Source organism: Budorcas taxicolor, chromosome X (assembly GCF_023091745.1).
Source record: "Budorcas taxicolor isolate Tak-1 chromosome X, Takin1.1, whole genome shotgun sequence".
In the NCBI taxonomy this organism is placed as follows: domain Eukaryota; kingdom Metazoa; phylum Chordata; class Mammalia; order Artiodactyla; family Bovidae; genus Budorcas; species Budorcas taxicolor.
The window spans coordinates 135136653-135153338 of record NC_068935.1 but is presented as its reverse complement, the minus strand read 5'-3'; the positions used below and the strand labels follow the sequence as shown (position 1 = coordinate 135153338).

Genomic DNA, 16686 nt, shown 5'->3' with positions numbered 1-16686 from the left:
GAAACGAAGATGGCCGGGCGAGCCGCGGGAACTGAGGGGCTGCTGGCAGCGGCTGCGGCAGCTCTGGGGCTGTGACTCCACGCGCGGCGGCGACCCGAGTGATCCAAGCACTGCAGGCGGCGTCGCGCAAGGCCGGGTGGGCGGCGGGCAGGAGGAGGTAGGCGGGCACCGGTGCGCGGGCGCCGGGCGGAGGATGCACCGGGCGCGGCGGGCGGGTCCCCGCGGCCGCCCCCGCGCCCCGAGCGCCGGGCCTTAGTGCTGGCGGACGAGGCGGCGCGCGTGGGGCGGCCGGGCGGCGGCGGGGCCCGCGCCGTCATGCCGTGGCTGAGCGGCGGCCGGCGGCGGCGGCGCGGACAGCCCCGCGAGGCCCCGCGGGAGCCACCGCAGCCGGCGCAGCCCCCGCGGGAGCCGCCGCCGGCCGCGCCCCCCGCCGCGGCCCCCGTGCCCCCCGCGCCCTCGGCGCCCTCCGCGCCGCCACCGCTTCGGGCCCGGGAGAGCGCCGAGCTGCCGCTGCCTGCCGGCTGGGAGGAGGCGCGCGACTACGATGGCCGAGTCTTCTACATCGACCACAACACGCGCCAGACGTCGTGGATCGACCCCCGCGACCGGTAAGGGGGGCGCATGGGCCACGGTTAGGGCGCCCCATACCTTGGGCCCAGGGAGAGGATCAAGGACCCGGGGGCCCTCGGGGGTCTGGGCGAAGATCGTGCGTCCTCTGGGCCCGGAGAGAATCCGGGTGCCCCCACCCCCGGGACCCTGGTCGAAGATTGAGGCTCTCCCTTTCCCGGCCTCGAGCCCCTGGTGTGCGGAGCCCCGGCTTCCACCGCGGGACGAACACTCTGACTTGGTTCTCTCACGTCACCCGCTGACCGATGCCTGGGAGCTGGGCGCCTGTAATTTCCTCTCCAGGGGCTGATGGATGGCCATCTTCCTTTTTCCGCTGCAGTCTCGCCCATCCCTGCCGGGCCTCTGCGGCCCACCGCCCCCGACTGTGGGCCCACAGGCGCCCCTCAGCCCCGCGGTGGCCAAATGAGCTGTCATCTTGTAGCACAACCGTGCGTCCCAGCCTCGTGGTGTGGGTTCCTTGTCTGGCGGCTTCAGCCTAGTTTCCAGCGAAGACTGTGCCAGATGGGACACTTCAGAATCTTTGGAGTAACCATCAAACTGGGGTGGTTACTCTTCAGCGCCTTAGAAAGTAACTTCAAATTCTAGTTGAAAAAGCCTTGTGTACTGCGGCCAGAATGGACTATGATTAGACCCATATGCTTCTGGGATAAAGGGAAAACAAGAGTTGAATTTTAGGTTTCCTTTCTGTGCAAGATGTGAGGAGAGCCTTCAGTTGTCTCATTATTCATGTGAATGAATCCCCCGGAGTGAAAAACGGATTCTTCCAAAAGCAGTGCTAGATTGCCATTAAGTTTCATGTAATGACTGTTTTCGATAACTTTTTGTTCCATTGCCTGTTGGTTTCAGTGGTTCAGCTGCTTTTGGGGAGAGGCATTTCGGGATTCTCTTGAAACCCAGGGATTCCAGTGATTAACTGATACCTTGTCCTCTCTGGAGCAACTTCTCGTCCAGGTTGGGTCTGAGTACCAGAAAGGAAATACTGCAAGCTTCCCAAATGATTTTAAGACTTGAAAAGGCCCAGCGTGGTGACAGGCTCTTACATCTTCTAACCTGCACAGGAAAGGCAGCACTACATGGCACTGGCCTTTGAAAATAAACTTTTCAGGAGGGAAGCTGCTGAATTATTGTTTGAAGATTTCTCTAGGTTCAAATAGGGAAAGACCAAGAAAGGCAAAAGGCTCGTGGTTCCCTAACATTCTCTTTGAACCTGGCCAACTTCTGGACTCAGAAACTCAGAGAAATTATAGCACAGTTTATTGGCTTAAAAAGGTGCTTCGTTATTTTAAAAATCAGGTGAGATCATATTATAATTTTAACTAAAGCCTAGAGCCACAGCTGTCTGATCAAGCCTTGGAAGGTTCTGGAGTTGGTAGAACTGCTTCGAATGTAGTGCCCTTCTATGTTGTATGTCTGTTAAAAATCCAAACAACTGGAAAATGAGCCAATTAAAAGTACTGTTTTGCTTAGAAAAGGTGAAGACCCATTTTATGAAGATAATATAAAACAGTTGTGGTCACATTGGAGTGTAGATTCATGAGGAAAAGTATAAATACAAGAATTTTAATTTTATCGGCACAATTCAAGACATAGGTGAGCTGACCCCACAGAAGACAGCTGGTAGAAACTTCCTTTCTGTGTATTTCATACACATTGCCTGCGTTCCTCTTTCCAGAAAGCTGTGTTACTGAATGACATTTTCACCCTTTTCAGACATCACTCATGCTACAAATTTTTAAAAAGTCCAGTTTCTAATGCTCAGAGTGTCGATGGAGTGAACAAAAGTAGATGTTTTGCATTTTTTTGTAAAGTAAAAACATGTGTACAGTTTTATGAGACATTGTTTTTATAGTGAGTGAAAATTCAGTAGGGGACAGCTTGCACTTCAGCTCCCATAATACCTTGCCCGAAATATGTATGGAATGTTCAGCAAGCCACAAACATTTAAGTGGAGTCTACGGAAGGGTGTAAATGCTGTAATAGTCATTCTCCTTCTTCTTTCAAAACAGAGCCCTGCCGATTTTTATTAGTGACTGATTATCCTTTAAGGTTGTGATTGATTTTTATGATATGGAAAAAATTATGTGTTGGAGCACAGCATTTTCTCCTTGTGCATCTGACACTTAAAACCCTTTTTGAGTCGAGTTTGATTCACAGGACCAGAAAACGGTATTCAAGAAATGAAGACTTCCCCCAAACAGCTTCCAAATGGAGAACTGTCAGAAGAGGCAAATAAATAGGTTCTTAAAGGCAATGAAATTATGGAGAAATAGATGAATGTAGTTGGTTAGGTGAAGATTCTTGCTGACTGAAAGCATTTCATATATAATTTATGAAAACTGTAATAGCATTAAATATGCTGCTGTAAGCAAAGTAACCGAGGGCCAAGGGTTGTGAACAAACTCTTCTAGAGTTGTACAGTAATTCTATTCAGTGTTGTGTCTAACAGCATTTGTATTGCCAGCTCAGGGCATGTTGGTGAATTATTGTAGCTGTACTTTCTTTTTCATGTTACAACAAAGAGGTTGCAAACCTAGGGAAATATCTTTACAGATGTGGTTACAGATGTGTAAAAAAATCTCAGTATTTTCAAAACAATTTTTTAATTTTTAAAAATTAATTTATTTATTTTAATTGGAGGCTAATTACTTTACAATATTGTAGTGTTTTTTGCCATACATTCACATGAATCAGCCATGGGTGTACATGTGTCCCCCACCCTCAACCCCCCTCCTACCTCCCTCCCCATCCCACCCCTCAGGGTCATCCCAGTGCACCCGTTCTGAGCGCCCTGTCTCATGCATCGAGCCTGGACTGGTGATCTATTTCACATATGGTAATAGACATCAAAACAGAAATTTTTTAGTTGGATTATGAACTCACTGTAGGTTTAAATTCACTATCTCTGCAGCTCAGTACTGTGCATATAATTTTCATAGTTTTCTGGGAGTCATACCCCAAAACTTTGTTTAAAAATAAACAGTTGGAACTTCCCTGGCAGTCCATTGATTAAGACTCCTTGTTCCCAATGCAGGGGCACGGGTTCGATTCCTGGTCAGAGAACTAAAATTCCACATGCTGCACGGTGAAGCCAAAAAAATCAAATCAACCAGTCAATAAAGTTAATTCACCGTTTCTGTGACTGGTATTTTCTGTGGGTGAGTTGCGTGTGTAGTGGCACATATGTATTCCACGTATATTAACTTGGAGGTCAGTGGCCACTTTATAAAAAGGTATTTACCATTTAGATGGAAAATACAGGAAGAACTTTTTTGCCTCTCTTAGAAAAATTCAGGGACTTTGATGATTGTATATTTGTCTGCTTTTGACATTGTATTGTTATTAACCTTTAGATGGACTGAGCAGTTGAAACTTACTGTTCTGTTTTCCATAGCTCAGTTGGGACTGTACATTACTGGAAATGCCAACCTCACGCACTTTAAGAGTGGTGGACATAGCACATTTGAGATCAAAGCAGAGTATAAACGATCAGGATGATGGCGGCAGGCCCAGCTTTTAGGTATCCATTTGTTCGCTAGCTGGGGTTTGACCTGCGCCACATGGAGAAATCCTGTGATACATCAAAAGTTCTTTGAACAGGCTATTGCTTCAAAGAGAAAACAATCCATGGTTCTCGAATTTTGCCAGGTTGGAGCCCCACATAACAGGGCCAGATGACACCATTGCTGTGTTCTTAGAACCTTTATTCAGTGTTAATTAATAGGAGGTTTACTGTATTTTGGGTTTCCCTGATGGCTCAGCAGTAAAGAATCTGCCTGCAATCCAGGAGACACAGGAGATATGGGTTCGGTCCCTGTGTCGGGAAGATCCCTTGGAGAAGGAAATGACAACCCATTCCAGTATTCTTATCTGGAAAATCCCATGGACAGAGGAGCCTCGCAGGCTATAGTTCATGAGGTTGCAAAGAGTCGGACACGACTGAGCATGCACTCAACTCAACTTAGTATATTTATCCCACAGGGTCTATTTTGGGATTATTATCAACTTTGTGATAAATAATGATTTTTCCATTTTTCATTCTTTAAGATTATAGGGGGATGGGTGTGTGTATTTGTATATACATAGAGGAGTGTCTTGCTTTTAAATCCGTAAAGAGTGGACTTCTGTAAGAATCTTCTTCCATTTAGATTATCAACAACCATTTCTTGATTTGTTCTTGGTCTAATATCTTTCTTTTTTTTCCTTTAAGAAAAGTGAGTGGAAAAGTCATTCATTTCTAAAAATAGCTCCCGGATGTTTGGAAATCTCTTAGTTTCCTTTTCTTCCCTGTTGCTCTGATTTTGGAAGTGGAAATTGTGTTTCCCCTTCTCTCATAGGTTCTACTGCAGAAACCCGTGGGTCAAGTGACGTGTTAAAGGTCACTTTAACACTTGAGCCCAGTGAGCTCTTCTTGCCCAGGTCCTTTTGCTATTTGGCTGCCTTTCCAGTAAATTCAGTAAAATTAATCTGATGGAATAAAAGCAGAGCTAAAATTTCCTGAGTTCAGTTATTCTCATTTCAGTCCAGTCAAATAAAGTAATATTCATAGGTTCTTGGCCTCCTGTGTGCTAGGATAGTGGATGGAGACCAGGTTTGTGTGGGAGATGGGAGACCCAGAAAATGTAGACAGTGGTGGTTGCCAGACACCCTCAGCAGAAGGTGGTGGCTTCTGAGAAAAGGAGGTGGCTCAGTAGAGCCTGGGGGTTCTTTATCCTTGTCCATTGTCTCCTAGGTTGAGTGTATCTCACGCTTCCTTAGCATTAGGGATGAGAAGAATGCTGCGGACAAGGAACTGCTAGGTGTTTGGAATAAGGATGGGAACCGGTTAGCTTGACTGACCCAGAGTCTTTGTGTTAGGCAGGTCAGGCCCAGGCAAGACCACGTGGAACTTGAATCCTCCAGCTTTGGGCTTAAAAGAGCCAGGATGGCCTCTTTCCTCTCCTCATCTTGCATGTGAGGGCCACAGCCAAGGGGTACGTTCCACCCACTGTGGGAGGAACCGGGACTTGAGCTGAATCTTCTGACCATGATCAAATGCTCTGTCACAGACGCCACCCCACTGCCCTGTCCGTATTCAATTTGAGGCATCCTGCCTCTCTTCATTCATTTGTTGGCTCATCTGTCCATTCATTCAGTAACTGTTTCACAGCCTCCCCATCTCAGGTACCCTTCCGGGTCCAGGAAGCACCAGTGGCGAGCACCAGCAGACGGGTGCCTGCCTCCAGTGGGGCTCACACGTGCTCATGTTCTGTTTACCCTGAGGCCTCACTGTGTTCTTCCTGCCTCCTGCTTTCTCCCTGCTGGGGTCCCTTGGGTCTTAGGACATACGAGGGGTGCTGCTTGTGGGCCACCCACTCCAGGGCACTGTCACTGAAAGCTGACAAAGGCTGTGTGAGCCGTCAGTGGGACGATGATGGAAGTGAAGCCCAGGGGCTTGCCTTAGTAACCTTGCTTCCCAGAGCCAACAAAGAGTGGCGTCTGTCTGACTCCAGACTTGAACCGAAATCGACTATCTATACCTTCCCCTCCCTTGGCTTGGTAACCGTGTGCCCCCTGTGCTATGTTCGATTCCCCTGGTTACTTTTATCTTATATTCATTGTTGTTTGATATTTAACAGACCTCCTCCCTGTCCCTCCCACCCAGATAGAAGAATGGCGCTCCAGAGATGTCCATGGCCTAGTCTCCTAAATTGATAAATAAGTTACTTTCCCAAAGAAATGGCCTTGGTAGGTGGGATTAAGTTAAAAATCCTGGAATGAGGTGATCATGCTGGATTATCTGGCTGGGCTTAGGGTAAGCAGAAGAGACCTGACCAGAGGGAAGCAGAACTCTCAGAGTCAGAGAAGGAGATGGCGACAGCAGAAGCAGATGTTGGAGCTGTGTGGCCAGGAGCCAAGGAATGTAGGCGGCCTCTCAAATCCGGAAGAGCCAGGAGGTGTATATTTCCTTCGCGCTTCCAGATGGAGTGCGGCCCTGCTAACACCTTGCTATTGGCCGAATGAAACTGATTTTTGACTTCTGACCTCCAGAGCTGTGAGACGGTAAACGTGTGTTGTGTTAAACCGCCTGATTTGTGGCAGTTCCTTACAGCAGCAGTAGGAAACTCCTGCACCCTGTGTGTTGTTTCCCAGAGAGAATGGAAGGGTCTGGTCAGCCTGGTGTTGTTGATAAGAGCCGCACGGGCTGAGGTGTCCTGGGTGCTCAGGGGCTGCTGGGCCAGGCATTTTACATCCATTTTTCTCCCAGGCTTCTCACAACACCCCTAGGAGTCCTGTTCCTCGTGAGTGGGGCCTGGAGTTTCAGTCATGTGAGGCACCAAGTCCTGCTTGATGAACTAGCCACGTATGTGCGATGGCCAGGGTGCACTTCTAAGAGAAGAGGGCAGTCAGAAATTGTCGGAGATTTTCACAGATGCTGATGGACCTGAGCTAGAGATATTGAGGGCTCTTGGATTAGAAAAAGTGAGGATTATGTCAGAGAAATTGTGAGGAGACAAGCAGTGCACAGGACTTAGCCAATGCTTGAATTAAGGCGGGGGAAACCAGGAGGTGGGGGGTGTCAAACGAACCTTTTTTGCTGACACCTTAGGAGTAGTTGGGACTCAGCAGGGGCCGGGGTGGAGGCCTCCTATTAACCCCACTATCAACCATCACTATTTTTGCCACCATTGTTGATGATGGTGTTATGTTTAGTGATTTGGTTACATAGAGAAACAAGTGGGGTCATTCAGTGTGCTGTACTGCTGATAGACAGGGGCCTACAGGGTGTCCAAACTGAGCAGGTGTTACTTTAGACTGGGGTTTTGGAGCCCTGGCACTGTAAATGTTTCAGTTCAGTTCAGTCACCCAGTTGTGTCCGACTCAGGCTTCCCTTTCCCTAACCAACTCCCAGAGGTTGCTCAAACTCATGTCCATTGAGTCAGTGATGCCATCCAACCATCTTATCCTCTGTCGTCCCCTTCTCCTCCCGCCTTCAGTCTTTCCCAGCCTCAGGGTCTTTTCCAATGAGTCGGTTCTTTGCATCAGGTGGCCAAAGTATTGGAGCTTCAGCTTCAGCATCAGTTCTTCCAAAGAATAGTTGGGACTGATTTCCTTTAAGATTGACTGGTTTGATCTTGCTATCCAAGGGACTCTCAAGAGTCTCCTCCAAGCTGTGTCTGTGAATGTTTAGGGGTGGGTAATCCTTTATTGTTGGACTGTCCCGTGTGGTGGAGGATAGTTAGCAGGACACCTGGACAGGTTGCAGCATCTCTGGTCTCTCTGCTGAGTGCCTGCCAGTAGCGCACCTCTCCAAGTCACGGCAAAACCAAAAGTGATTTCAGACATGACCCAGTATCTGCCTGGGAGCCAGATGGCCTGATGAAGATGCTCAGTTGTGTCCAACTCTTTGTGACCCCATGGACTGTAACCCATCAGGCTCCTCTGTCCATGTGATTCTCCAGGCCAGAATACTGGAGTGGGTTGCCATGCCCTTCTCCAGGGGAGCTTACCAACCCAGGGATTGAACCCATGTCTCCTTCATTGCAGGTGGATTCTTTACCATTTGAGGCACCAGGGAAGCCCTCACCTACCATAGAACATACCATTTTAAACTGCACCATTTAGTGTTCATACATTTACAAGGTTGTGTGATCACCACTGCTGTGTGATTCCAGAGTAGTTTCGTCGCCTCAGAGAGAAAGCCTGTACCCATTAATAGTCATTCCCTATCTCCCCATCTCTTGCAACACAGTTCTGTTCTGTGTCTCCAGATTTCTCTGTTCTAGACATTTCGTGTATGTGGAGTCATGCAGTCTGCGGACTCCTGCATCTGGCTTATCTCACTCAGCATCATGTTTTCAAGATCTGTCCACATCGCAGCCTGGATCAGTGCTCCATTCCCTTTCCTTGCCAAATACTGTTCCCTGGTGGGGCTGCTGCCTTGGAGCGACCCACCTGTCCAGGTGTCCTTGCAGGATCTAGGAAGGAACTGTGTCTTTAATTCGATGAATGTCAGCTCCTAGCTGTTTTACTCACAGAAAAATGACCATTTCTCTGTTTACAGTGTCAAAATGTAAACATGACCTTGTGTACTCGGTGGGGGGAAAAGAGCTCTCAGACTGGCTGTGATCAGCTGTTGTCTGTTCCCATTGGTCTTCTGCTTGTTTTGGCTCCTTGAGAATGGGGAGCAGGCTTCGCCGCTGGAGACGTGCACAGTCTCAAGCTGGCTGGGAGCTTCAGGAATGCTGGTGCCTCCACAACAGGGCCAGGTAGCCCCAAGTTTTAAGCTCTCCTGGAGATTACAATGTACAGCCAGGAGTCACAGTGTGGCTCCAGGGCTAGTGGAGAAGTAAGGCTTAGGAAGTGCTGATGGTTAACAGAATTGGGGGACTGGGTGCATTTATGAATTTTTCTCTGTCAGTTGGGCAAAGATGGTCATCTGTCTCATTCAGAAAGAGGAGAAGGTGCCCTCATCCTGTGCCTCATTGCTCGCACGACTGCAGGACCTTGCCTGTCATGTCAGGGACCAGGCTGTATCACTCCAGCCAGTTTGCCAGAGCTCCAGTCTCCAAGGGGTTGGGGAAGCCTGGCATTCAGAGAGCAGCCCAGAGATGGTCTGGCTGCAGCCAGCCATCCTTGCCCCCTCCCCTCCATTGCCCTGTCCAGAAATGCCCCTCTTCAAAGAGAAAAGGAAAGATTGTAAAGGGTGGTAGTGGGAGGGGGTGGTGCTGGCCTGACATAGGCTCTTCTGAGGCCTGCGGTACTCATTTATGAAACTTAACGCACTTCATGGGATGGACCAACTTCGATGCCAAAGGAGCGAAAAACTTGGTAAAAATTAATTGCTTGACATCCTAGTGACCAAAGAGCTGCTTGATGGAGTTTTTCTTTGCAAGCAGCTGTGCACACTTCTCTCCTGCAGACCAGCCCCCTCCACCACCACACCCCAAGGCTCTTCGGGTGCTGTGCTCTGGATACACAGGTGTGCATGCCTGCCCTTTAATAAAATGTGCAGGCCCTCAGGGACCTTGGGGTGTTTTTCTATGACATGGGGGACCCACTGAAGCATTCCTTCCTGCCTTATTGGAATGACACAATGTGGAAATATGTAGAACAGGAGAAACTCCCCAGCTGCCCCCCTCCCTGGAAGAGCAGCAGCTTGCTGTGTGGCCTTTTCTCCACCTGTGCCTAAGTGTATGTGCAGAAGCCCAGATCTTTGTTTCAGAAGTTTACATAAATGCAATCTTGCTGTCAAAAAAAATCTTTTTTTTTCCTGTGACTTGCTATTTTCATTTAACACTATGTCTAGGTGCTCTTTCCACCGTCAGATTGTACAGGTCTATGACCATGTTCTAAAAAAACTTGTTTTTATTGAGGTAGAGTTCACAAAACAAAATAACTCATTTAAAAATAAACTACTCAGTAGCACTTGGTACATCACCAGTGTTGTATAGCCACCTACTGTATGCAGTTCCAGAACATTTCCATCAGCCCAGAAAGAAACCTTGTGGCCATGAAGCAGTGGCTCCCCATCCCTCCTCGCCAGCCCTGGCAACCACCAAGCCACCAGTCTACTTCCTGTCTCCGGATTTACCTGTTCTGGGCTTTTCATACAGGTGAAATCATCTCTATTTAATTCTGTACACATGGCCTCTTAGGTCAGGCTTTTCTCACCTTGCCTAATATTAGTGAGGTTCCTCCACATTGTAGGGACCTGGTTTTGTGCTTTTGCTCTTAATGCAGAGGACACACCATCCTGTGATCCTGAGGGCTACCAGGTGAACTTTGCCCACAGGAGCTGCTGTCACCCTTTAAGAAAAATCAACTGAGGGTCAAAGAAAAGAGCATCTTAATTTAGGTTTTAGTTTGTTGCTTTGAGAAAGAGTCTAAAATATTTCACATTTCTTTTTAAAAGTAGGCACAAGTAGCCAGAAACGAGCATGTGGTAGGATTTTTAATAATCTAGATGTGCCCTGTGAGATGGAGGATGAAAAGTGTTAGTCGCTCAGTTATGTTCGACTCTTTGTGACTCCATGGAAGGTATCCCGCCCTGTCCATAGAGTTGTCCAGGCAAGAATACTGGAGTGGGTTGCCATTCCCTTATCAAGGGGATCTTCCCTACCCAGGCATTGACCTGGGGTCTCTTGCACTGCAGGCAGATTCTTTACCATCTGAGCCACCAGGGAAGCCCCTGGTGATGAAAGATAACACATAATTAATATATCCTAGCCCTTTTCCTCAAGGTGATGCAAATACAGCTGGGGAAACAAGAAGGACCTATAGAAAATAATAGGCCAGCAACACAGCGGTTACCAGCCTGCTGCCAGGGTTGCTGGCAGGGGCAGTGAATGGGGGGAAGATGGTCAGCCTTGAAGTCAGAGAATCTCGAGGGTCCAAGTACACTCCTGTGCCTTCACCATGCCCCCACACAAGTCCCTGAAGTTCCTTGTGGGTGGATTCTCTTACATGTACGAGAATAAGGCTTGTTGTCAGTCGCTGAACTGATGCTGCCCCTGGGAGGTCTTAGGACAGGGGTTAGCAAACAGCAGCCTACAAGCTGAATCCGGCTGGCCACCTGTTTTTTATACAGCCTGCCAGATAAGAATGGGATTTTCACTTTTAATTGGTTGAGAAAGAATCAAAAGAAGAGTCGTATTTCATGGAAGTGATGTGGATTTCAAGTCTGTGTCTATAGATAAAGTTTTATTGGAGCACAGCCACATTTACGTGATTAGTTATTGTCTGTGGTGGCTTTTGCCCTTTAAGGACAAAGTTGAGTCTCTGGACAGAGACCATGTGGCCTGCAGAACTGGAAATATTTACTGTCTGGCCCTTGATAGAAAACCATTTGTGGACCTCTCGTCTTAGGAGAATACTGGGTCTAATCAAGGTAACTATTAGTTACTGGGGGTTGGGTGGGCAGGAGTGGGGTGGGAGACACAGGATAGGAAGACCCCAGCAGGAAGTCTAACCAACCAGAGAAAAGGTACTCAGAATCATAAAATCCAGTGAGAGACCCTTTTGTCACATGAACCCTCTCAGTAGAGATTTCTTTCCTCCCCCACCTGCCCCAAGGATGCTGCATCTAACTGTCATAAGACAACCAAGGCAAGTCAGATTAGATTTTTTAAACAACATGCCTATTAAGACTACAGTTGACCCTTAAACAACTTGGGTATGGACTGTCTCAGTCCATCAGATTTTTTTTTCAGTAGTGAGCACTACAGCACAGAACTGTGGATACACAGGGCAGAATATAAGTTATATGCAGATATTCAACTTTGTGGTGGCTGAAGAAAGTGAGTGAAAGTGCTAGTCATTTAGTCGTGTCTGACTCTTTGTGACCCTATATGGATTGTAGCCTGCCTGGCTCCTCTGTCCATGGAATTCTGCAGGCAAGAATACTGGAGTGGGTAGCCATTCCCTTTTCCAGGAGGTCTTCCTGACCCAGGGATTAAACCCTGGTTGCCTGTCATATACCCTAGTACAAAATACAAAGTTTAAAATCGTGGGGGAAAAAAAGAAACTAAGGTTTCAAGGTACAAAAAGTTTTAGTTCTTGGAAGAATTCAGATATGGGACTCTTATTCTTTTGTGTTCCTAGGTAAGCAAGGGCCCCATTCTCCCATCTGTGCTCTATGAACTTGCATGGTCTTTAAAGGCCAGTTACAGGAATTATGAATTGTGCGCATGCATATCTGTGCTTGCTCACAGCTGCTTTCCACCTTCCCTTATCCCCTTCACAGACCTGGAGTCACAGAAAGACCCCCTTGGACCCCACAGCTATTGATCCGTGATGTCCAGAAAGGCAAATCCATCCAAGTGGATTAGTGGTTGCCTGGGGGTGGAGTTAGGAAAGGGGAGTGGGAACCAAGGGTATGATTGGGGTGATGGAAATGTTCTACAATGTCCTAAATGTTGCACATCTAAGTAAATTTACTAAAAATCATTGAAATTACACATAAAAGGGGATGATTTTAGGGTTCGTAGATGATACCACAATCAAGTTGTTTGTTAAATTCTTTTAAAGTGGTCTTATTTTTAAATTCAGGTGGTTGCCTTGTTTTAATAGTTGAACAGACCAGGCTATGTAAATTAGGCTGGCAGCCTCTAACCATGAAGAAGGCTTCTGGTTTTCTTAAAATGTTCATACAATGACTCCAGACACTTACCAAGAAGCCACATGTTAACATTGCCCAGGAGTTTGACCGACTGTAAGGGAAGAGTACCACCAGCAACAGCCTGATTTTACTAGGTTAAAAATATAGTTGATTTCACAAAGGCAACTGACTCTTTCATTCAGAGGGATTTATCTTACAGAAAGACTTCCTGGCACTGCTGTCCATTTTAGAAAAGTTGATGTGGTATGTGATTATGTGTCAGTGTTTGGGGTGAAATGAAAATTGTGGATGAAAGACCAGTTGATACTTGGCGCTTTGGAGATCAGCATTTTTATCTTTCACATCTTTTTGAAAGAACATCTTAAAACTATATTGTATGCTTCTTATTTCTTCTTGGATTTACTACAGTGTAACATTTTCTTGATAGTTAAGGTTTGTATGCATGAACATGGATAATCATATGTTCTTGGAATGTACCAGTAACCACAGAGACCACTCAGACATTGTTAGCCTTGATTTTAGGCATGGATGGTCTTGGCGTTTGACTCAAGGCTCTGTTGTTTCATGTGTGCCCTAAGGCAGTATTTGGAGTCTCTGAACCTTGTGGTTTCTTCTTTCAGAAATGGGGACACTAAGGTCAATGTCTAGTGTGTAGTAGACACTCACATTTTAATTGTTCTTGTGGTCATACTGAATAAATAGTCATTCAACTTAGTGATTCTTCGTCTTTTCTTTCCTGCCCATCAAAATTTCCTCCTTCTATTATGTCACTTATGCTTCTGAGTTGCTTGCTTCGTTTTCTTCTCCTTGTATACCCCTGGTGACCCACCAGAGTAAGGACAAGTGCTCAGAGAGTGCATGATAACTTTTTTCTCTCTGCTTGGAGCTGTTCTTTGCATTCCCTTGGTTTTGTGGCTGGGAACATGACGTTGCTAGAAATGAAATGTTACAAAGAGGTTAGTACAGAGCCATCAAGCTTTGTGGGTACAGGGCTAGGTAGTGTGGGGGAGAATGGATACATGTATATGTATGGCCGAGTTCCTTCACTGTCCACCTGAAACTGTCACAGCATTGTTAATCGGCTATACACCAATACAAAATAAAAAGGAAAAAAAAAGGGGGGCTAGGTAGTAAGTATTTTAGGCTTGCCTGGCCTTAGAGTCACTGTTGCAACTGCTCAGCTCTGCTTTTGTAGCTAAAAAGCAGTCATGTGTGCATGCTAGGTCGCTTCAGTTGTGTCTGACTCTTTGTGACCCTATGGATTGTAGCCTGCCAGGTTCCTCTGTCCATGGGATTCTCCAGGCTAGAATACTGGAGTGGGTTATGATTTCCTCCTCCTGGGGATCTTCCCTACCCAGGGATCAAACCTGTGTCTCTTATATCTCATGCATTGGCAGGCAGGTTCTTTACTGTTTGAGACACCTGGGAAGCCCAAAAACAGTCATAGGCAATCCCTAAATGTGAATGTGCCTGACTGTGTTCAATAAAAACTTACTTACAGAGAAAGGAGGCAGGCTGGGTTTGTCCCTTGGAACCTAGTTTGCTGACTGGTGATCGACGTCATGCTTGTTTGTATACTGTGTTAACACCACCAAAGCTCTTACATCTTCAGCTTTCATTGCAGTTGTGTTAGCTTGGATACAGATCTGAAAACACCCCAAATATGTACAGAAATATTGACTTTCAGGTAGAGATATCATATTGCAGAATTTGGTCTTTGTAATATTTGGTGATGTTAGAGGTTTTACAGATTCACATCACATGGTGAGATCTTGTTTCATAATTAATAGACACTTAACATTGGACAGGTATTAGGAATTGAGAATTAAGAAGTTGGGCTTCCCTGGTGGTCCAGTGGTTAAGAATCCACCTGCCAGCGCAGGGGACATGGGTTCGATCCCTGCTCCGGGAAGGTCCCACATGTGGTGGAGCAGCTAAGCCCATGCGCCACCACTACTGAGCCTGTGCTCTAGAGCTTATAAGCTGCAATCACTGACTTTATACACTTAGAGTCTGTGTTCTGCAGCAAGAGAAGCCACTGCAATGAGAAGCCCATGGACCGCAGTGAAGAGTAGCCCCTGTTGATGAAGAGTAGCTGCCAGCATCAGCACAGGGCAGCCGGGCCTTTTGCCTGGCTTGTACCAGGTTTGCCAACAGGGCTGTGAGGAATGCCACGGACCAGGAACTACTGTGCAGCAGATGCATTTCGTTCCTATTATTTTAGCAGTCAAGTGGTGCATTTTTAAAGAGTATGTCTTTAAAGAAGATTTACATATACTTTTGGAATGCCCATATAATATTATCAGTTCTTCGGTTTAGAAATGAATTATTGTTACTTAAAAAGAGGTGGATAGTTACTTTCTAACGGCTGGGTGGTTTGAGATCTAAAATGATGAGGCTGAAGCCCACGGCGGCCAGCTCTGTGGAATTCTTTCACATTGTGACTTTCCCTCAGGAAAGGCACGTAGTCGACCTGGCGGCGCCAGGTTATGGATGGACTGACTGCTTTGGAAGGCATCTCACATAGATCATTCTGATTGATCCGACCCAGGTCAACCACGATTGCCATCTCAGTAATCTCAGTACAAAGAGCCAAGACGCCAGAGAGCAAGGCTCCCCCCGCCTCCAATATCACAAACCTCCAAAATGTCACCATGCAGATGGCATATTGACAGAAATGTCAAGGATTACCAAGAATAGCTCCTTGCATTCTCATGTACTGAGGAGGAGAAAGACAGAGTACCATTTGCATTTTAAGTGCCACTGTGGTGGCCAGAACCAGTACTTCCCCCAACTCTGTCTTGGGGCTTTAGATGTACTTTCCATTTTGAAACAAGACCTCATGTACTTATTTTACCTTGAAAATGATTAATAGAAGTCTTTTTCTTATGGTGTGTTTTATCACCTGGCTCCTTTAAAAATACAGATCACTAATAAAGTTCTATATAAACGTGTAACTGATCAAATCCTTGTTTTTCCTGAGTCAGTGTCAGCATTTCAGTTCTACTCTAAATCTAGTGCCAGTGCAATAAATATTTGGAATCCAAAGTCTGCATTTCCTTTGGGCTAACTTTTATCTGGTTATATAAAGTAGAGAAACACAGACTTTCTTTCCGTCTGTTTCGAGGTGCTTAGTAGCCACTCAGTCATTGGCTGGTGCGGGCGTCATCCCTTTTTTGCACCAGTGAAAATGATACCCTCACATGTCCCTTCAGGGATGAGTGCTACTTTTGTCATTTTCAGGAAAATCACGTACATTAATCCCAACCAGGTTGTGGAGTAGGAGGAAGAGCTAAGGTTTTTCAGGCAGTTCCACCACCCTGAGCTGTGAGATGAATTTGGAGCATACTCTCCAGACTCGTGGATAGTCCAAGCCAAGTTGGATTCCGGAGGAGCCCCTCATGGATTGCAGACCAGAAAACACGCCTGTGTGTCTTTCCTCTTTCCCCTGGCCTTTTTTATGTTACACTGGTGTTAGATTGCTTTACCTCTCCACCTGGAGTTAAAGAAGGTGCCTTGACCCATTCCAAACTACTAAAATAGACAAAAAGTGGGAAATTTTCCGAGAAGCAAACCAATGACATAATGGTACTGCAGGCATACAAATTACTGGAATTGGTTTTGTGAAGCAATTGGCTGATACTGTTGGCAAAGCTGGGTTTTTTTCTCACCAAAAAGGTAGCCCTAGATTAAAGTTGATTGTTCCCATATCAAGTTCTTTTTTCGTCCCTTGAAAATAAAGGTAAAACAGAAGTATAACCTTGAGACTGTTGTTCTTTTGATCATCAGGTGTTATTATACTTCCTGGAAAGATGGATCAAAGGCAGAACTTTCCAGAAATAGGGATAGGAAGGTGCTGGAGAAAAAGTGTTAATTGTAGTGCAGTTTGTTTATAAAGGAGCCAATGAACACTATGTACAATGGTCCATTATGGAAACTACCTCCACTTCGGTGGAATTGTG

At 46.4% G+C, this 16686-nt stretch overlaps 1 protein-coding gene across 1 annotated transcript in view; it reads left to right on the top strand.

Moving 5' to 3' along the window:
- Positions 1-315: 315 nt before the first annotated feature.
- The window catches only part of WWC3 (WWC family member 3), a 107916-nt gene continuing 91545 nt past the window's right edge, over positions 316-16686 (top strand). Inside the window, exon 1 of the mRNA XM_052662928.1 lies at positions 316-608. Coding sequence (XP_052518888.1) covers positions 316-608 — 293 coding nt within the window. The remainder of the gene's footprint in view (positions 609-16686) is intronic.